General features: G+C 40.7%; 1 protein-coding gene and 1 long non-coding RNA gene across 2 annotated transcripts in view; one reads left to right on the forward strand and one right to left on the reverse strand.

The window, feature by feature from the left end:
• The window catches only part of LOC146891301 (uncharacterized), a 41,315-nt gene that overhangs the window by 4,901 nt on the left and 13,437 nt on the right, over positions 1 to 22,977 (reverse strand). The window contains exon 5 of the long non-coding RNA XR_015735195.1: positions 377 to 486. This is a non-coding gene — a long non-coding RNA (uncharacterized LOC146891301). The remainder of the gene's footprint in view (positions 1 to 376; positions 487 to 22,977) is intronic.
• Lce7a (late cornified envelope 7A) lies at positions 5,162 to 6,449 on the forward strand. Its single transcript, XM_048457320.3, has 2 exons — positions 5,162 to 5,296; positions 5,948 to 6,449. The coding sequence occupies exon 2, from the start codon at positions 5,969 to 5,971 to the stop codon at positions 6,254 to 6,256; it is 288 nt and encodes a 95-aa protein (XP_048313277.3). The 5' UTR covers positions 5,162 to 5,296; positions 5,948 to 5,968; the 3' UTR covers positions 6,257 to 6,449.

Consider the following 22,977-nt stretch of genomic DNA (forward strand, 5'->3'; position numbering starts at 1 on the left):
AATACAAGTTTGGAATGTCAAGATAGAGAATATTAGTGCCACAGAGAGGGTAATGGTCCTGTCAAGACCCAAGTAACGTGCCGGTGCCTTTGAGGTGCCTTCCTTGCCCGCTTTAGAGTCTGGTTCTGTTTGCTCAAGAGTTTGTTCACTGCTTTTCTAACTGGAAATAACTTTTGTGGAGGGGGAGATGGGCAAATGAATCGTCTCCCTCACCTTCCTCTTAAGACATTCTCACTGTAGGATACCTTTTTGTGAGGCTGGACTTTTGGTCCAGTACAGAAGTCAACAAGGTGAGGTCAAGACTGAAGGGTTATGAGCCAGGGACTTTATTAGTACACAATCTTCAAAAAGAGGAGGCATAGAAGGATCTGCTCACCTGAATGGGTGAAGTTGCATGGCAATAAGAATGCTCTGATGTTCTAGGCTGTAGAACCTCCTTTCTTGAAAAATAGAAATTTTTTTTTTGTATTTTTTTGTGATCTTTGCCTGAAAGAAAAATAGAAGCAGAGTGATGTTTCCTCATCCCTTCCTGTCTTAGGGCTAGCAAGCACCATTTGGTAGTGACATCTATGAACACGTTTTTCTAATACTGCATTTCAGCTATTTCCTCCGCACTTAGGTCAACTCAAGGTCAGTGTAGAAGTCGGGGTCCAGAGAGTGGATCATCGCATTTGTCACAAAGAAGGAAGGACAGCACAGCTGTTCCAATAGAGGTGACAGACCAGAAGCCACATAGATCCATTTTGACCAAGGGCAACTCCAAGCACAGAACACTCATAATTATCTCAGAGATCAAGAGACAAACAGCAACAGTCATTTGGCACTGAGGACCCAAGAAGGCAAGAGGCATTCAGATAGCCAGCCTCCAGATTGGGCTCATGTTTGCATTCAGACAGTCGGTCTGTTCCAGAGATGGTCTACCACATCATCCTAGTGGTATTTGAGGGTGGGGGATATGATACTGGTGTGGAACCCCAAATCCTATAAAACACAGCATCTAGAGGCCATTTAAATCTGTAATAAACACAAATTTTATAACTACAGTCTGCCTTACAGATCATCCACAGAATGTTGTGCTCTGTATGGTTGTGGGTGTTTTGTTGTGTTGTGTTGTGTTTTTCTCACACTTTAAAAAAATTCTCCTCTCATAAATTGCATCCCAACTGTACTTCCCCCATCCCTCTGCTCCTCCCAGACTTTCCCATCTCCCCTTTCCCCCAAATTCACTGCTCCTCTGTTTCCCCTTTAAAAAAGCAGGCCTCACAGGGCTATCAACCTAACACAGCATAACAAGTTACAATAAGACTAGGCACATAGCCTTATGTCAAGGCTGAATGAGGCAGCCGATGAGGAGAAAAAGGGTTCCAAGAACAGACAAAAGTCAGAGACACTTCCACTGTTAGAGTCTCACAAGATCAACAAAATGCACAATCACAATGTACTTTCATAGTACCTAGCTCAGACCCATACAGGCACCATGATTGTCCCTTCAGTCTCTGTAAGCTCCTATGAGACCTGCTTAGTTGATACCATGGGCCACATTCTCATGGTGTTCTTGACCCCCTGGTTCCTACAGTCCTTCTTCCCTCTCTTCTGTGGATCCCCCTGGCTCTGCCTAGTGTTTGGCTGTCTCACACTATTTTTTTAAACTACCATTACATATAATTATGCATAATTACCATTATACACACACACACAATATATATATGGACCTATGCCTTTAACACATGTTATATGGGTAGAGTAATGTGACTGGATTTTTAAGACCATTTCATAAAAGTGGTGGGTCATGCCAAATAAATCTTGTCCCTTCTTCTACTCACTATGAGATGTATAGACCCTGGCCTTTGGATACAATCTATGGCTATTACTTGTGCCAAAGGGAAGCACAGTGAACCCCAGGTGTGATTCCTGTTCTTCTAGCCTGTAGGAGGCTAGAAATTTCAAAGACTGATCCGACCACTCAAGCTAAAGGATGATCCCTGGTTTCTTCTCTTTCATCACTTAGGGATTAGGCTGATAAGAATCTCATGCATGCAGATGCTGGCCTGGCTGGTACCTCACCCTTCCATTAGAGGGAACACCCAAGTCAGATAGGAATCCATAACATTCCTGGGTTCTTAGGCAGGCAAGGTGGTGAGGAAGTGCCCAGGCAGATAAGAGTGGAGTTGGGGAATGCACCAGCTATGGCTAGGCAGGCCCTAGACCAAGCAGAGACTCTCCATGCATCCTACAATTAATCCCTTTCCCCACACGCTTATTAGTAAAGAACTCTCCCCAAGCCTAGTTCTGCCTCACGTCAAATCTGCAGACTGTCTGTTTACTACATACTCCAGTTTCAAGCATCCAAATGGAGACCCTGGCAATCATTCTAAAATGTAAGTCTGGTCATATCCGCCCCTTGCTTGGAGTGAGAGATGGCCAGTTATCTCTGATCTTGTTTCTAAGCATCATGATCCTATTAAATTCCATGTGTAAATCAGGTAAAGGTATAATTAATTGCTCAGAAGGTGGGTGCAAGACCCAGATTGTTGCCTTCTATGACTCTTCCTGCCAGACAACCCAAATAGCTAGAGATTAAGAACTTGACGTGTCATGCTTTGTTGACTTCCAGGGGAGGAGTGGATGAGTGGGGGTAGAAAGGAAGTTAGGGGAGGGAATGCCAGGAAAGGAGGTGGGGGGAAACTGTGGTTGACATGTAAAATAAATAAAAATTGCAATAAAAAGAATGAATGACATTTTAGAGTAGAACTCATATTTCTGAGACCTCCCTCATCAAGTTTATTCATATCATCACAGTACAAAAGCTTTTAAGTTTTCTATTTTTAAGCTCATTTTACAAACTGACTATTTTTTTTAAGGTTCAAAGTTTGCGACATGACATATCAGTGGCTTGAATACCAGAATTCTGATTCCAAAGTGCATGCTTTTCCAGCTTGTCTTCCCTATAAAACCATGAAGCTGATGCAACAGGCAATGCAGAGGTGTGGTGGGAGACCCAAGTCTGCAGGACTGGCTGCCAGAGGAGATGGAGGTGAGAAAACTTTGGCTACTGACATTCAAGGGATATAAGGCAGAAACCAGGAATCTACATGGAAAAATCACACAGCCCAGCACATGGGCCACTTCTCCCTGGCTGCACAGCCACAGTCTCATGCTTCCTCCTTTTGTTCCCAATAATATTACAATCACTCTCTTTCCAAAGCAGACCAAGTTCATTCCCATCTGTTATAAGACATTTTTGGTTGGGCACACAAACTAACTAAATAAATAAATATAAAGAAATTTGTTTTCTTATTGTTGAATCATTAAATTCATTGATAGCTTAAATCAGTCTATTAGAATATTATTTTCCAATTGTTTAAAAAAATTGCAATTTTTAGAGGGATCATTGCAGAGAAGGAGCATGGTCTGTCTTTATGTGTAGATATGGGCTACAGTAACTCACTACTCCCCTCACTGGGAGGGGTACACTCCATCAAGGATCATGTAGACACACGGTACTGTTCTTTGACACAATGAAGCAAGGTGCTAGTAATTTTCTCTAATAAATGAGATGAACTAAATACCAATATGAAGTTTCTCCCTCATGCTGTGCCTGCCCTTCAAATATTCTCTATCTGTACATGCTTACATCTCTCCCTTAATAACAAATGCATAACCATTCTTGTTTCAGATCAATGTTTGGAAAGAAAATCAAATCATAAAAAATAATATGAGGCCAGAGTTCCCTGGAAATCTGATACTCATAAATAAAAACCCAGACATGAAGATTTGTCTAGTCACCTCTAAATCTCAGGGGCAGCAACATAGCCGAACCAAACTTCTTCAATGTTCTTACTACTGATCAAAGGCAGTGACTCTACCTTGGGACCAGCTTCTCACAACCTACCACAAATGCTTGCTGCTGATCTGGCCTCTGAGACACACTCTCTCTCTTTGAAAGAGCAAAAAAGGGAAACCCTTTGCTTTAGCTACAAAATACTTATCAGATTCTTGAACATCAGGCATTGTATAGATGCTGGGGATAAACAGTCGGTGCTGAGATTCCATTCTAGGCAGAAGGACAAACAATGGAAAATAAGTAGAAGCACGGGAAGACAGGATGGTGAATATGCTACGGGGCATCACACAGGAGGAAATACGTAAATCCACGTTCAAGATACAAAGAAAAGAGAGAGGCAGGTGTCACAAAAGACAGGGGGCTGCTTCTACTGTGTGGCACAGGAAGTTGCCAAGGAAGGTGATAGGTGTAAGTGAACTTGGAGGCTGAACTGGAAACTGAGTACTTTACATCTCATCTACAGAGAAGTCAACCTTGTGTGCCTCAGGGGAGAAAGGGTCTGCTAAGTGGACATTGCATTTTAAGTCAGCCAATTTTATGATAATGTCAACTTGACAAAATGCTTTTTTTAATTTTTGTTTTCATTTTGATAGCGATTAAACGCAGTAGGGTGAGGTTCTGTCAGCTGTGTACTGACAAGCTAGAAAGGCAAGAAAGTTAAAAAAGGATTTGAAGGAGTGGGATAGGAAGAGCAACCGGGGTTGGACGGCATATAGAAATAAGGAGGTTCCTGAGCAAGGAGGAAGTAGATTACAGCGGATGCAGACAAGCAAAAGGGAAAGAGGAGCCATGAACACAGAAAAGATGTCTGAGTCTGTGGTCAGGATTTGAAAACACTAACTTTGAGCTTCTCCTTCATTCAGTCTGGATGCCAGTGCTTGTGGCCTGTGTGGAGGGGCAGCAGTAACCAACACTGTTTCCAGAAGGAGATGACACTTCATTGTTCAATGTTCCAGGCATTTTTGTTATCTGAATCAAATCCACTGAGTCCTCCCTAGTAGTCACAAGTGCTTTTAATATTGGTTCCAAACTTGGTGAAACCTTCAAAATTCCGTCTTGGAGCTAGCCCAGCATCTCTGGCTTTAGATATGCCACCCCATTTGCTTTGGACTCTTCCAGAAAGGACAGCTTCAGCCGAGTCTCCAAGCTTCATTCTTGCACACATCCTTGTAAACGATGATCTTCTTGCCTTTATGGAAATATTACCAAGGCTTCTGGAGAGAAGAGATGCCCTGGGAAGATACCGTTGAGGAGCTGCTGGTGACCCAGAGTGACACAGTAACAAAATGACAGCCACTAGCATGTGGGTTGCTGTCATCACAGTCACCTGATCGGCACACAGCTTTCACATCATCCATGGCTAATTCTGAGTCTGGAGCAGTAGATGTATAAAAGACTTCTACTCATAGGGTCTCCTCAGTTCCACTGCCTGCCTGGTACTAAGAGAACAAGGTAAGTCCTCTTACTGCTCTGATGGTCATTTGAGGGATGGATGGAGTGGCCACAGCCAAGCTGAAGGGGGCACTCCAGTCCAGGATGAAGAATGAGCAAGAGCTAATGGGCAATTTCAGGCATATGAAATCATGAAGACAAATCAAACTGCCATCCCAGAAAGGCCAAATGTTAACTAGAGATTGGAATGATGGGAAGTCATGGAGGGGAGGAGGCTATTGTAGGGCAAGAGAGCCACAAAGGACAGAAGGTTAGAACTTAGCCAGAACCTATGACACAGGGAAGCAAAGCAAAGGGAGACTGTGGAGCAAGGCGATGTCACGATGCACTTGGGCGGAAAGTATGGTAAATGAATAACATAGATCATATGAGAAAAATCAACTTAAGGTTTGGAAAACCACCAAGTGCTTCAAGCATTTGAGGTTAGAGTCTTAAAAGAATCAGGGCAGGGAGGAGAAGGCTTACCTAATTAATTCTGGCTTACCCACTCTGGGCTTCTTCCATGTTGGGAAACCAGGGCTTCTCTCTTGCAATGACACAGCCTATGGACTCACAGATTCAGTTGCAATGTTTCAGTCTGTGCAGAATTATCAGGGCAAAACAGTTTGCGTTCACTAGTTTATCAAAATGTCTGCATTTGTTCCCGTTTAGGATAATCGGAGTTCAACCAAGATGTCCTCCCAGCAAACAAAGCAGAAGTGCCAGCTCTCTCCTAAGTGTCCACCCAAATGCCCCCTTCCAGGTCCCCGGGCTCCTGCTCCATGCCTCCCTCCCAGAGGCCCTCCAGCCTCCTCCTGCTGTGTTTCCACCTGCTGCATTTCCGGCTTCGGGGGCAGGTGCTCCTTAGTATCTCACCGGTTTCCTCGATTCTACCTTCGCCAGCCTCGGCGCTCTGACTGCCCTGAGAACGAATCCCCAGGATCTTCTAGCTGTTGTCACAGCTCTGGAAACTGCAGTTGACCAGCCTTGAACCGATGCTCCTCATCACTCAGTCTTCCTCCCTCCCCTCCTGAAGTAGTTGCATGGGTAATGGGACCCTTTGGGCCTCCTGGCATTGGCTCTGCTCCTAGGCCAAGAACTGACGGTGAAAGACAACCGGTTTCCAGCACTTTGCTTTGTCAGTATGCAGAAATAAAGCTTGTCTATGATGGTACCTTTAGCATCCTGGTGTTTATTGATTTTCCTAGCGCAACCTGTATTGATCTGCATTGATTCCCTAACCAGACTCTGTTATTCCATTGGGACACTTTAAGAACTAACCACGCCCATCCCAGCCACTTTTGACCCTCCCCCCGCCGCCATCTTCTCTCTCTCTCTCTCTCTCTCTCTCTCTCTCTCTCTCTCGTGTGTGTGTGTGTGTGTGTGTGTGTGTGTGTGTGTATGGGTGGGTGGGTGTGGGTGCATGTGTGTATGTATGTATGTCTTTGTTTTCTCTGTGTTTGTCTATGCTTTTTCTTTCTTTAAGTAATAAATGTCTAGCTTTATGTGTAGCCTTATGTCCATTTACTTTGCCGCTCACCGTATCCAGCCGCCGCTCGCCCAGGGACCCTGTAATGCTCCGGCGGCAGCTTCTGCCTGGCTTGCAGGCTGCCCAGGCCATCATATCATCATTATTTTTTAAAAAGAACAATATTTTGGTGCCGCGGACTCGAGAAATTCACCCGCCAAAGGCCAGAGTTCCAGCTTTACCTTTCATCTGGGACTCTGACCACCAACTTCCGGGATTGAATCGACCAAGGACTTCTCAACCCCGCCAACTGCCTGAACCACATTTCTACAAACAGCACCGGCTTCTAATTGTAAGTTTCCTCACTCCAATCAGCTTATCTGAGCCTTTTTAACACGGGATTGACCGGTCCTCCCGGTGTTTCTGGGCTCAGGGGGTACTTCTCCGCCCCGTCGCTGGCATCCATTATGGCTTGTGTCCTCTGTTAAGCCCGTGCATTCCCCAACCTGGGGATCTGGGGTTTCCAGGCTTCTTCCTCTTTATTTCAGTCTTTTCTTCCTTCCAACCTTTCTCACGGACGTAATTGGCTGATCCAGTTCGGCCTATACTCCCCACATGTGGATGGAGGACGCTCCCCCAACATGTCCTGGGTGGTTGATTTGCATCTCACCTAAACGGGGAGCCGTTCCCTATAGGCTCGAGATGCCACGGTTTTTTGCGGGTTTTTCACGGTCTTGACCTGGGAAAGCAAGTTGTACCAGCCTAAATATGCCTTAAATTGTCTGTTTATGCAGGTTTTTCATGATTCAGACTCTGGATAACAACCAGGCGGCCCCAGGCTTTTAAAATTCCCATGGTCTTTCCATTCAAGTCACAACACGTGGCCGCCGCCATGTTCATTGGGGTCAGGTGACTTTATCGCTAGATTCACTGAGAGCCAGATCACGAGACCAGGCCCTCCCACTGTTATGTATGTCCCACTTTCCCCTCCCCCTCCTCAGTGTTCACGAAATTTCTCCTTAGCTGTAATTACAGGTGTTTTGCATAGTGACGTGCTTTCTGATAGGGCCCATCAGAAACATACACTTTGCCTAATTCCTGTTCTCTATGTATAATGATTGTTCATTTCATCTCGTTTCAGACTACAAAATCATAAACTGGTATGTACTTTTAAGCTATTTTTTTCCCATTGTCAGTTCTGCCACTAATCTTAATGTTACAAACAGTTTTTTTTCTTTCTGTCTGTCCTTTTACAAATGTGGATCTTACCTATTAAGAGTCAATACAGTCAAACTCAAACCCAATCTTCCAGACAGATTCTATACTGCAGCTACACCTAATAATCAGCCCTCAACTGCTCAGAGATCTGGGGAATGCGATATTTAAATGTTTAATTATTTAAAAAGCTTTTCATAACCAAAAGAGACAGGTTGGCTCCTAGCAAGCACTCTATTTCCTCCAAGAAGACAAAAGACAGACGGTCACGTCACTGACCAATGTCCATCTGCAGTTTGCTTCGACTGCCTAGCGCTGACCATTGGGCAAAAACTGCCTATCACCTAAACTGGAGACCTCCAAACGTGGACAGGATCACTGGAATCGACAGTCTAGCTGCGCAGGTAAGGTAGACCTGTCTTCCTAAAGATTTCTTGGTCCACAGAGTCTTCAAAAGCCTGGCAGCTCTACATTAAACAACAAAGGTCAAATGCAACCTTCAGCAACCAGGGAGGACCAAAGAGTAGCTCTAGGTGCCAACCAAGTAAGTTCTCTGTCATTTTTTAATCAGTAACTCAAGTAAAATCTTATCCTTCTCAAAGATCTCTGACAGTCTGATAGCTGAGAGGTTTTTCCAGGTTGTCTCACCAAATAAAAATACTTTTCATTATAATTTCTGTTTTTACAAACCCAAGGAGTTCTTAATACAATAGAGTTCCAGGGAGCCAAATTTAAAAACCCATCATAAACAGGTCAGATACAAACCTCTCAATTCCCTGGTCCTAAAAATTTTTTCTCAATTTAACTTTGTCCTCTGTTCTGCCAACACCCTAACCAGGTACAAGAAACATTTCCATGCCACAGACACCTGTCCTGTCGGGAGCAGAGACCAGCTATGCCAAGAATGTGTCCAACACCCAGCTTCTCTCAGGTCTCCCTTACCCCCACACCCCCCCCCAAAGACGACGCCCACAAATCAGCCGGAAGCAGTCTTGAAAATTCGCCGTCCCAATTCCTTCAACCTGTAATGTCTAACTTTCTACTTTTTATTATAAAAAGGATCCGGGAATGTTATTCCATTGGGACACTTTAAGAACTAACCACGCCCATCCCAGCCACTTTTGACCTCCCCCCGCCGCCATCTTCTCTCTCTCTCTCATGTGTGTGTGTGGGGGTGCATGTGTGTATGTATGTATGTCTTTGTTTTCTCTATGTTTGTCTATGCTTTTTCTTTCTTTAAGTAATAAATGTCTAGCTTTATGTATAGCCTTATGTCCATTTACTTTGCCGCTCACCGTATCCAGCCCCCTGACTCTGCCGCTTGCCCAGGGACCCTGTACTGCTCCGGCGGCAGCTTCTGCCTGGCTTGCAGGCCGCCCGGGCCATCATATCATCATTAATTTTTAAAAAGAACAATAGACTCCACAATGAAGCCATCAGGCAGGAAATTTCCTTCCAGATAGATCCAGAGCCTGAGCTGTCGGGAGGGTTGTGTGAGGGACAGATCTTGAGGGAAGATGTTGAAGGATATTTCCAGAACACAAACAGCCCGATCCTTCAGCACTGCTGCTTCAGGTCCCAGCATGGCTGAGCAGTACTCCTGCACACGGGACATTCTGCTGCCCAGACTCTCGGTGGGAGAGTGTGATGCCCAAGAAGGTGTGGCCCAGGGGCATCCATAGTTCTCAGTAACTAAGCCCCCACGGCATGTCTCCACACAGGAACCAGAATCAGTGAGGAACTGTACAAAGCCAGGTAGAAAGACACCCGTGAGGCCCTGGTGTGGCTGCCCACACATTTTAGTTTCTTTTCCTTTTCCATTTAAGGGGACAGATGTCATGGTTTAGGAAAATGCTCTCAAAGCACTGTTCCTTCCAACCCAACAGTGATCCACAGGCCACAGCGGTGTCCCACCCACCCTCTGGGGTGGTTTCTGAGCCTCAGGCCTGAGGCAGGCTGGGGTTCATAAGGTTGGTGAGGGATATACGAGAGATTCTCCACACACCAACGATTTCCATACAAGTGATAATTTTAGTCACAAACCTAGTAGAAAATGCAAGTGTCATTGTGGCCAGTAAATTGTACATGTCATGTTTTTCATTAGCATATATAGTTGAGAAAATAAGATACATAATCAGAAAACTAGGAAGGCACTAACAGATTATCTGATCCCAGAGAACACAACTTTTAACTTGGGAAATCAAAATTTATAGATAATAGTCAGCTTGATGTATATTATCTAATAGATAGGAAATCTTCATTAGTATCATTTCTTTAATTTTTAATATTGCCGAAAGCTTGTAATATATTCAATATTTTAAGTATTCCATTGTTCCAAAACAAATTTATTCAATTCTGATGTGTCAAAGAAAAAATTCTTCATTAAATTAAAAAAACTTTAATGTCAAAATATTTTGTTCATATTTCTTTTAAAAACAAAAGCATTCTTCTATTAAGAATTAAAACTTAAAATGATATGCATAAAAGATTTTAGAAACCATTTTTCCAGAAAATAAAATCCAATTTCTCTCAGCAAGAAAGGACATGTACTTTTAGTTCTTAATAATTCTACACAGGTTTTATTCTAATTTTAAGTACAGTATAATAGAAAACAAAAGAATTGAAGGATGGAAAAACTAGAAATAATTCCTCTGGGTCATTTTGGTCTACCTTCAGTTTTATATAGAGTTTCTTTGGGGATGAAAGTGCCTGTAATGAGCTAGACCTTCAGTAGGCCCTAGGGGCCAGCAATGCTGTTTAGAAAACATTAAGTATAACAAGCACCAGACCACAAGAGGGCAGTAGTGAGATCACATGATAGGCAGGAGGATGTTCTCTCATTTCCAAGCTAAACAGGGAGGCATTCAGCATCTCACTTCGACTTTTGAGAACAGAAACAACATCCACAGCAAAAATGTATACTGCATTGATTTATCTTGAAGATCAAATGAGATAATGCAATAAAAGATTGCTTCTAAATTGTAAAATGCTGCATGATATAAAATATTTTCAATAAATTTAAATTTTACTAAAAGTTGTAAGTTAATGAGGTAACTTGAATTTAAATATAGAACCCACCAAACTCTTGACTGGAGTCTTAAGAGTTATGGGTATAGGTGTTTATGCAGTGCGTTCAACTGAGATGTAGAAATCACGTATGCAGTTTAACAGGAATTTTAATGAATGAATTCTGCTAAGAACAGGAAAAACAAGAATAACTGAAAGCTACGAGAAAAAGGCCAAGGGAGAATAATAGCCAAAAGATAGGCGTGGGAGGGCTCACGCATCCCTGAAAGATGTGTCTCATCCAGCACCAAGCACAGACACCATTGGTTTAGCAAGACCCCAGGAGGATCAAGAGTTTTAGGCAAACACAAAGTTGGCCTTCCAAGAGCATGGCAGAGAGAAGACATCCCAACAGTGATGTCTGAGTATAAAGTTCAGGTAACAGTGGAGACACAGGCCTTCAGAGCAAGGAGGCTTGTGGAGGTGCCACAGTCCCAGATGGACACTTCCTCCATAGAAGTGGCCAACAGGGTATATTTAGAACCTGTGCAGTACTTATGTACTGTGTAAAGGTCACCCTCACCTTGGGGATGAAAGGAAACACACCAATCTCATATTGACTCTATGGCTTGGAGATTGACCATCAGATGGCCTACTCACTTCTAGCTGCCTGCTTCCGATTTCTTTTTGTACAGTGTTCTTGCAGAACCCTCTATCCAGAACGCTTAACATCGCTCTTATGTAAAGAAGAAACATTTATCAGAATTCTGTTGTTTAGCATAGAGTACATATGGACAAATGTGTCTGGCACTGAGATAATATTCATTGAAAACACATTAGTATATGTACAATACAACGACACAGAGACTTTTGAAATTCATTTGTCAGATAACATCTATTAAAAGTGGACTGTTACCCTTCAGGACTTGCAAGAATCACATTTTCCACCAGGAGGCAGCACAGCTAAGCCTTAAGTTTTGCAACATCCTTAACCAGTCAATAATCACTCGAAAATTCTTTCTCAGAATCATTACCCTGAAGGGTTCCTGACTTGCTGCTACTGATGAGGTTTTCACCCAAGGAAAAATAGAGCAGCTGTGGCTACCCCTGGGAACTAATGTGCCTATAGACTCTTCAGAATGGAAGCCAGAGTTGAATCGGGGAATGTCTGGGAGGCTTGGCATTATGATGGAGAGGATACATACTAAAACCAGCAGAGGGACGCTGAGGATTTGAGTCAAAGCCCCAAGCTCTGGTAGTGGTTCTAATTCCCCTGGAGAGACACTGGGGATCTGCCATGCTGTAATGGGCCTCTCACGGAGCCCAGGCTGAGGCAAATTTAGACAATGTACACAGACTGTTCACAGTATGGAGAACTAGGCATGGCCTTAAACCTGTTCTGATGCTGGCGATAATAACCGAGAAGTAAGGACTTGTCTGACTCCAGAACAAACGAATAGCTGTACCCAAGGAAAAAGGAAGAATGACCAGGGCACTTGTGAAAAAGGTATTCTGCATAGCAAGCGCATTTGTGTTTCCTTTGATTGTTAAATGAAAGCCATATAAAAACACAGTTGCCTACCCAAGCCAGTCTTTCTACAATATCTATAAAGCAGCAGCACGTAGAATAGCCAGGCACTTTGGCCGAGATACAAATCGAGTTTAAATTCTCACCTGAAGTGTCTTCCCCAGGAAACCACACATCCCCCAAATGAAAGGCCTATGGGAAGGGTCCATGACAGACATGAGACCACCAGTGCTTCTGGACTTTCCAGATGAATAAAATCCATCTCTTTGGACAGTGAAAACCATTGAAGGAGAGGAAAGAGTCTCTGGGTCTGACAAGGAGCCAAATTCCCTCTTCACGGAGGTTCCCTAAGTAGGCCTGACACTTTCAGCCACCTTAGAGATTACACCCTTGCTGATGCATTCTGGGCTCATCAGAAGTCATCAGAAGTCATCTGAAGTCATATTCTATTTTGGCTGAGATGGCAGCCACGCAGATACGTTAGGTCATTGAGCTGTATTCTCAATGTTCATTTATTAGAATTCAATAAAACCACAAGAAGCACATAACTGAAAATTTAAAATATTAGGGCAAATTCTTAAATATTAGAACCATGAGAAGGAGTGAGCTCTACCAGACATGTCAATGTGTTATAAAGTTATTGTAGTTCAACAATGGAATACTGGACCATGAACATACAGACATGTGGAATAACACATGAGGAAGTTTAGGATCTGAATCTAGCTCTACATAGACCATACCACACATACACACACACACACACACACACACACACACACACACACACACACTTAAATCTGTGAAGAAAAGCTCTGTTATTCCATCAATAATGTTGTCACAGTAGGTAACAATAGTGAGTTTAGAAACATCGTGCTAAAAAGAAAGAGAGAAAACTCTCCTGAACTAAGGTAGGTTTATGGAAGATTAAAATATCAAAAATATTATTCCTTAAAAAATTCTTAGAATAATTTTCTAGTTTCAAAATAGGGATCCATTTGTGATTAAGACACAAATATTAAAATCTAACTCTTAAATGTGTTTTAATGAAAATTAATGTGTTCGATCTAAATGAAAACTAGCAGAATAAAGGTTTATAGCACATAGCAGAAGACATTTTATCTATGAACACCAAAAATCATAGTAATATTTAAAATTAGGTAAAATGTCTAACAAAATACTTACCTCAAAGGAAATAATGTGGCTTCTGTAAAGATAAAAAAACATAACAAAGAACCTTCTGGTGAACCCAGCCGTCCTCCTTCACCCCAATGCTGTCAATACCCAGAGACACTCTCTACCTGGGAACACTGGCCACTCTGGCCTGAGGATCAGGCAGGTAATCTTCACACTCCCTCCTGTCCTCCATTACAAATTTCCCAGTCTCATATTCAGCCCTGTAGCTGTTTCTTCTCTCTGATTCCACCACCTGGGGACTCTGCCATACCCCACAGCAGACACAGCTTTCCTCAACCTTGTGGACGCTTTCAACACCCCCCCCCCTTTTCTGGCCATTTCTAGCTATTCACTATTCATTCATGTAGACCTCTAAAACCTAAGAAACACATTCTACATATAACACCCATGGCCACACCTACAGGGACTCAGAAACACTCCCTAACAGACAACCCACAGCCACCACATGTTCTGAAGATCCAGAGAGGGAAACAGAAACTAAAGAATGCAAAACTCACCCAACAAAAACACACCCAGATATCAACACCTACAATCACAATCATCACAATCCCAGATACCTAGGGACAAGCACAAAAGCATAATCATTAACACCATGACAGTACATCTGCCCCAGAACCCAGCAACCCTGCCACAGTAGACCCTGAGGGACGCAACACAGCCAGAGAACTGTGTTGAACTGTGGAGTACACAAGAACTTCAAAATACTTGTGAGCATTCTGAACGACCTCAAAGAGAACATAAAAAAATTCATTAATGAATTCTGTGAGAACACAAGCACTGGAATTAATAGATGTTAATACTTCAAGATAGGAAAGTAGAAACAGAATCACTAAAGGAAACTCAAACTGAAATAAACTGGAAATGAAGAATTTAGGAAGTCAAACAGAAACCTCGGCAGTAAGCCTGACCAACAGAGGACAAGAGACGGAGAGACAGTGTTAACAGTAAAGACACAATAAAAGAAATGGAGATCTCAGTCAGAGAAAATGTCAGACCTTTAAAAATCCAGGTACAAAAGATCCAGGAAATCTTGGATACTACTAAAAGAGAAAAATCTACAAATAATACTAACAGAAGAATGAGAAGAAACCCAGGCACAAGGTACAGAAATTATTTTCCACAAAACCATAGAAGAAAATTTTACTAGCCAAAATAAGGAGGTAACTACTAGTGTTCAAGAACCACACAAAACACTAAATAGACTGCAATAGAAAACAAATTCTCCATGACACATAATAAATATTAAGTAAAATAATATTAAAAACTGCAAGAGAAAAAAACCAAGTGATATAAAAAGGCAAACCACTAAAATAACACCTGGATTCTCAATGGGAAGTCAAAAAGCCAGAAGGGCCTGGATGGATGTTCTACAAATCTAAGAGAGAAAACAATTGTTAGTCCAGACTGCTACACCCAGCAAAACTTTCAACCACAAGAGGTGGAGAAAGAAAAACATACCATGATGCAACCAAATGTAAGCAGTATCTAACTACAAAGCCAGCTCTACAGAAAGTAATAGAAGAAAAACTTCAACCTAAAGAGGTTAACAGTACCCAAGAAAACACAAGGAATAAATAATCCCAGACCAGCAAATCCAAAGAGGGGACGAAACCCATACCATAGCAACAAAATAAAAGGAATCAGCAAACACTGCTCATTGATATCTATCAACATCACTGGTTTCAAGTCCACAGTAAAGAGACACAGACTAACAGATTGTATTTGAAAACAGGATCCATCCTTCTGTTGAATCCAAGAAATATACCTTATCATCATAGGTAGATATCACACTAAAAAGGATGAAAAAGAATATTCCACGCAAATAGATGCAAAAAGCAAGCTGGTGTGGCCATTTTAATATCTAATAAAATAGACTTCCAATCCAAGATAATCAGGAAAGAGGAAAGGACATTGCATATTCATCAAAGGAAAAAAATCCCCACCGAAAGGATATTGCAATTCTAAATATTTATTCACCAAACACAATGGCACCCAACTTCATAAAAGAAACACCACTGCAGCTAAAATTCCGTGTTGACCCTCACACCATGATAGTGGGTGACTTAAATACCCAACTCTCACCAATAGACAGATCATCCAGACCAAAGTAAACAGAAAAATGCTGGAGCAATGTCATATCATAAATCAAATGGACCCAGCAGATATTCTCAGAGCATTTTACCCATACATAAAAATATACCACCTTTTCAGAAGCTCCAAAGTTGACCACACACTTGGACACAGAGCAAGTCTCAATAGATACATAAATTGAAATAATGCCCAGCATCCTATCTGATCACCATGGATTAAAACTGGATATCAACAACAGAAAGTTTACAACTCAGGGAAACTGAACAACTCACTACTGAATGAAAAATGGGTCATGAAAGAAATGAAAAAATGATTAGAATTGAATGAAAATCAGAACAAGATATCCAAACCTTCTGAACACAATAAATGTAATTCTAAGATGTAAGTTCATGTCACTAAATGCCCATAAAAACGAAGATATCAAGTTAATAACTTAGTGGCATACCGGAAAGTTCTAGAACAAAAAGAAGAAATAACACCTAAATGTAGTATAAAATAAACTCAGGACTAAAATCAATAAAATAGAAATATTAAAAAATACAAAGAATTTAATGAAATAAGAAGTTGGTTCTTGAGAAAATCAATAAGCTCAATAAATCCTTAGCCAAATTAATTTAATTAATTAACTAGCTAATTAATTAACAGAGAAATAATATCCAAATGAATAAAATTAGAAAGGAAAAAGGAGATGCAACAACAGAAACTGAGGGAATCCAGAGTAACCTAAGCACATACTTAAAAATCTGTACTCCACCAAATTGGAAAGGCTAAGAGAAATAGAAAAATTTCCTGATATATACCATCTACCAAATTAAATAAAAATCAGATAAACATTGTAAACATACCCGTAACCTAACCCTTAGTGAAATAGAAACAATAATTAAAAGTCTCCCATTGTGAACAAAAGTCCAGGGCCAGATAGTGTCAGCACAGAATTCTTCCAGATAGTCAAAGAAGAATTAACACCAATATTCCTCAAATTATTCCACACAATAGAAACAGAGGAAACATTGACCAATTCTTTTTACAAGGCCACAGTTTTCCTGATACCTAAATCACATAAACATCTAACAAAGAAAGAAAATTACAATTTCCCTCTTGAAAATAGATGCAAAATTCTCAACAAAATACTTACAAACCAAATACAAGAACACATAAAAAAATATTGCCTACCATGATTAAATAGGCTTCATCCCAGAGATGTGTGGATGGTTCAATATATTTAGATGAATTAATATAATATACCATATAAACCAACTAAAAGATAAAACCACATGATAATTTCATTAGATGTGCAAAAGGCCTTTAATGAAATCTAACACCTCTTCATGATAAAAATCCTGAAAAGACAGTTGGGCAATGGTGGCACACAGTTTTAATCCCAGCACTCAGGAGGTAGAGAGAGCTGGATCTCTGAATTCAAGACTAGAAGACTAGTCTGGTCTACAGAGTGAGTTACAGAACAGTCAAGATTACACAGAAGACCCCTGTACAAAACAAAACACCCCCAAAACAAACAAAAAACCAAAAACCTTGAAGAGGCTAGAAATACAAAGGACATAACTCAAATAATATATGCTATTTACAGTAAGCCCACAACCAACATCAACCTATATGGAGACAAACCAAAAATATATCCACTAAAATCAGGAATGAAACAAGGGTGTTCATTCTCTCCATACCTATTCAGTATAATACTTCCTTAGCTAGAACAATTAGACACCTCAGGGAGATCAAGGATACACACATACACACACACACACACATACACACACACACACACAGAGAGAGAGAGAGAGAGAGAGAGAGAGAGAGAGAGAGAGAGTATTTTTCTCTTCAGGCAACATGATTTTATGCATTAAAGACCCTAAACTCTACCAGGAAACTTCTACAGCAATAAACATGTTCATCAAAATGGTAGAGTACAGTTAATGTAGAAAACTCAACTAACCTTATACACAGAAAGGTAAATCAGGAAATGACACCTTTCTCAATGGCCTAAAAATACCTTGGGATAAATCTAACCAAGCAAGTGAAAGAATTACACGATGAAAACGTTAAGATGTTATAGAAAGACAATGAAGAAGACATCATAGGGTGGAAAGATATCTCTTGTTCATAGAGCACTAGGACTAATACAGTGAAAATGGTTATCCTACCAAAAGCAATATACAGATTCTATGTAATCTTGACCAAAATATCAACACAATTCTTCAAAGAAATTGAAGGACAACCCACAGTTTCATATGGAAACATAAACTAAAATAAACAAACAAATAAAAACAATACATAGCTAAAAAATACTGATTGGTGAAAAAGCTGCTGGAAGTACCACCATCTCCAATCTCTTGTTGTCCTACAGATCTATAGCAGTAACAACAGCATAATTTTGGCATTAAAAGCAGACATAAATAATCTTTCTGGGTCTGGATTACCTCAGTCAGAATGGTTTTTTTCCATCCATTTTCATGCAAATTTCAAGATATCATTGTTTTTTACCCCTGAGTAGTACTTCATTGTGTAAATTTACCACATTTTCTTTATCCATTCTTTGGTTGAGAAGTATCTAGGTTGTTTTCAGATTCTGGCTATTACAAATAATGCTGCTATGAACATAGTTGAACAGATGTCCTTGCAGTACAATTGAGCATCCTTTGGGTATTATTGGGTCCTGAGGTAGGTTGCTTCCAAATTTTCTGAGAAACTGCCATACTGATTTCCAGAGTGGCTGTACAAGTTTGAATTCCCACCAGCAGTGGAGGAGTGTTCCCCTTACTCCGCACCCTCTCCAGCATAGGCTGTTACTGGTGTTTTTGATCTTAGCCATTCTGACTGGAGTAAGATGTTATCTCAGAGTCATTTCGATTTGCATTTCCCTGTTGGCTAAGGATGTTGAACATTTCCTTAAGTGTCTTTCAGCCATCTGATTCTTCTGCTGAGAATTCTCTGTTTAGATCTGTATCCCATTTTTAATTGGATTATTTGGAATTTTGATGCCTAATTTCTTGAGTTCTTTATATATTTTGGAAATCAGTCTCCTATCTGATGTAGTGAAGATCTTTTCCCATTCAGCAGGCTGCTTTTTTGTCTTATTGACTGTGTCCTTAGCTTTATAGAAGCTACTCAGTTTCAGGAGGTTCCCTTTACTTATTGCTGCTCTCAGTGTCTGAGCTACTGATGTTACATTTCGGAAGAGGTCTCCTATGCCCATGCATTGAAAGCTACTTCTTCCTACTTTCTCTTCTATCAGGTTCAGTGTGGTCAGATTTATATTGAGGTCTTTAATCCATTTGGACTTGAATTTTCTGCATGGGGATAGATATGGATCTATAAGTGGATACTAGGTGTAAAGCAAAGAATAAAAAGCCTATAGTCCATGACCCTAGAGAAGCTAAGTAACAAGGTGAACCCTAAGAAAAACATATAGATCTACCTTAAAAGGGGAAATAGAAAAGATCTCTTGACAAAATTGGGAGCTTGGGGGTGGTGGGAGAAGGGAGGGAAGAAGGGGAAAAGGAAGAGAGAATGGGAGGGAGTAGGAGAACTTGACGGAATGGAATAGTCGAAATGGAGGAAGGACAGAGATAAGAGCAAGGAAAGAGATATTTTGATTGAGGGAGTCATTATGGAGCGAGCAAGAAACCTGACACTAAAGAAATTCCCAGGAATCCACAAGGATGACCCCAGCTAAGACCCTAAGCAATATAGAAGAGGGGGCCCAAACTGGCCTTGTCCTGTAGTCAGATTGATAAATATTGTAAATGTTGCCATAAAACCTTCTTCCCGCAACTGATGGAAACAGAGGCAGAGACCCATATCAGAACACAGGGCTGAGCTCCCAAAGTCCAGCTGAAGAATGGGAGGAGTCCAGTGAAGTGAGGGAGAATGTGAGCAAAGAAGTCAAGACCATGATGGGGACACCCACTGAAACAGTCTACCTGAGCTAATGGGAACTCACCAACTCCAGCCCAACAGGGAAGAAACCAGCATAGGACTAAACTAGTCCCTCTGAACGTGGCTGACAGAAGTTTGGCTGGAGCAGACTGAGGGGCCACTGGAATTGGCACCAGAATTTATCTGTACTGCTTGTACTGGCTTTTGGAAAACCTATTCTCTTTGGTTGGATACCTTGCTCAGCCTAGATATATTAGGGAAGGCCATGAACCTTCCCCAAAGCAATGTATTTTACCCTCTCTGAGTAGTGAATGGAGGATGGTATGGGGGGAGTGGAGGAAATGGGAATAGAGGAGGGAGTGGAAACTGGGATTAGTATGTAAAATAAAGAAGATAGTTTGTTTTCCTTTTTAAAAATAAAAGGAAAGCTATTTATAAACACTAGAGCAATGTGAGAAATCTGGAAAAAGTTTTTATGTTAAATTTTAGAGAAATTAAAATATTAAAGGTAAAAAACAGACATAAATTAATGGCAATGAGTTAAAAATCCAGATGTAAGTCCACACACATATGGACACATGGTTTGTTTTGTTTTTTGTTTTTTTAAAGAAGTCAAAAATCCATACTAGATAAAAGACAGCGCCTTACAAAATGGCGCTAGTCAACTGGGTGTCCTCTTGTAGAAGAGTGCAAATGGATCCATATATATCACCCTTCACAAAATCCAACTCAAAATGTATCAAGGACCTTAACAGAAGGTCAGACACACTGAATCTGATAGAAGAGTAAGTGGGGAAAGGTCTCAAACTCACTGACACAAAAAATTACTTTCTGAACAGGACACTGAGAGCAAAGGCACTTAGAACAGCAACTAATAAATGGGGCCTCATGAAACTAAAAAGCTTCTGTAAGACAAAAGACACCATCACTCTGACAAAGCAGCAGGCTATAGTACAAAGTGGAAAAAAATTTCAACAACTTCTCTTTCTCTCTCTCTCATATATATATATATATATATATATATATATATATATATATATGAACTAAAAGTGGGCATTAAGAAAATTAGTAACCCAATTTAAAATGGTATACAGATCTAAACAAAACGTTCTGAAAAGATGAAATATACATGAATGAGAAACATTTAATAAAATATTCAGTATCCTTAATCATCAGGGAAATGCAGTCAAAACCTACTTTGAGATTTCATCTTATATCCAAAAGAATTGCCATGATCAATAAAACAAGACAGGTCATGCTAGTGAGAATGTAGGGTAAGTACAGCTATTGCTGGACAGAGTAAAAATTTGTATAGCTACTATGAAAATTAGTGGGCTGGCTCCTCAGGAAGCTGAGAATAGATGCATCTCAGAATTCAACTATACTACTCTTGGGGCATATACCCAAAGGATTTATATTCTACTTCAACCTACTTCAAAGACATTTGCTCACATATGTTCTTTGCTGCTCTATTCACAATTCACAACAACAATAGTGAGAAATTGGCAAGGGTCTAGATGTCTAACAATGGATGAATGGGTAAAGAAAGTGTTAAAAGGAAAAATAATAGCTCAGGACCCCCAAGACCAAGTTTTCGGCACAAAGAGGATTTATTTGCCCCAGAGGGACAGAGGGTAGAGAATTAGAGATAAAGACAGAAGTAGAGGATGAGGGAGAGGTGGAAGGGAACAAGGGAGAGGGAGGAGAGGTGTTTGTTCAGGGGGAAGGACAAAGCCTGCCTGTGGATAGAATGAAGATAGGTGTGGTCCATAGGAAAATGGAAGTTTATAATGATAAAAGGAGAAACTCTGTGTTTGGGTGAAGCATTTAATTTTAATTAGATGAGCATGTTAATTAGATGAGCAAAAGACATGTTAGTTAGTTGAGAAAAAGAGGGCATTTGATTGCTTACTTCAATACTTGATAGTCAGCCTCAGGAGGAGGAAGTGGTCAAATAAGGAAATAGATTTTGGTTGCTAGTGAAAGGTTTCTGTACCCCATTATTAAGTCTCTCTACCAATACAATAAATCTGATCAGGCCAAATTACTAAGTCCAGGTTTAAACTGAGCAAAGCATTTTTGGGTAGTCCCAGTGGAAGAAGAGAAACCACACCACCACCTGAGACAGCCAAGAGGAGGGGCTTTAAATGTCCTCCAGAGGTAGACCCACAGATGGCAGGCTTTCTCAAGGGTGGAGTCTGGAATGGAAGGAGCAGAACTGGGTGGAGCTTCCCAACACCTAACTTTAGAAACTTTAGAAATATAGTCTAATGGTTTTTAGAAGGCAAAGGCAGCCAGAGTCATACTCACCACATTTGAGCTGTCCAGAGTTCCTTCAAATGTGGTACATTTGCACATGGAATATTACTGAGTTGCTAAACAAAACCATAAACTTACAGGTAAATGGATGGATATAGAAAAATCATCTCTAGTGAGGTAACACAGTCCCAAAAGACAAATATTTATTATTTTTATTTTATATGCATTGGTATTTTGCCAGTATGTGTGTGAGGGTATCAGAATCCCTGGAGGTAGAATTGCAGGCATTGTGAGCCACCATGTGGGTGTTGGGAATTGAACCCAGTTCCTCTGAAAGAAGAGTCAGTGCTCTTAACCACTGAGCCATTTCTCTGGCCCTGACAAATGTCATATGTACTTATTTATATGTGGATATTAACAGTCAAGTCTTTGATAAGCAGGCTACAATCCATATAACCACAAAGGTTAGAAAGAGAGTAAGAGATTCGGGCACAGAGGAGGGAAGGACATCCCGAGGACTGGGAAATAGAGTATATAGTAGTGGGTGGATGAGGGTAAGAAAGAGTGGAACAGGGGGATTAAACAGCTTTCTTTCATATATGTATGCATTTTAAGAAGCTTCAACTGTAGCACATTTCCATACAATCTGTATGTTTTTTTGGCTTTTTCTTCTGCTTGTTTGTTTTGACCTATTCTGTTTTTTATTTTATTCTATTTCATTTTTAGATGCCTGTCTTTTTCTAATGGGAGAAAGAAAGAAAAGGTGTGGATTTGGGTGGGTGGGGGGGTAGAGTGGGGCTGAGAGGGGAAACTGGGGTCAGAACATGATGGATGAAAACTCTAAATAAATAATCTTTAAAAATGATAATTAAAGATCAAATAAAAACAGAACAGAGCTTATTTACTAATGGGAACTCAAACTTCTTAAGAAGATTTTAACCTATCAGATTGGTAGAGAACAGTGAAATTAATAGTATTGATTCTGTGAAGCTAGTTTGGGAAAACATGGTTTAGATTGGTGCTAATTAAATAAGAGGTATTAAATAT

The sequence above is a fragment of the Myodes glareolus genome, chromosome 17, assembly GCF_982192425.1.
Source record: "Myodes glareolus chromosome 17, mMyoGla1.1, whole genome shotgun sequence".
NCBI classification, from domain to species: Eukaryota; Metazoa; Chordata; class Mammalia; order Rodentia; family Cricetidae; genus Myodes; species Myodes glareolus.

What these genes read in the sequence shown, in the direction of transcription:
- Lce7a (XM_048457320.3), top strand. Translation starts at nt 5,969, where the DNA reads ATGTCCTCCCAGCAAACAAAGCAGAAGTGCCAGCTCTCTCCTAAGTGT.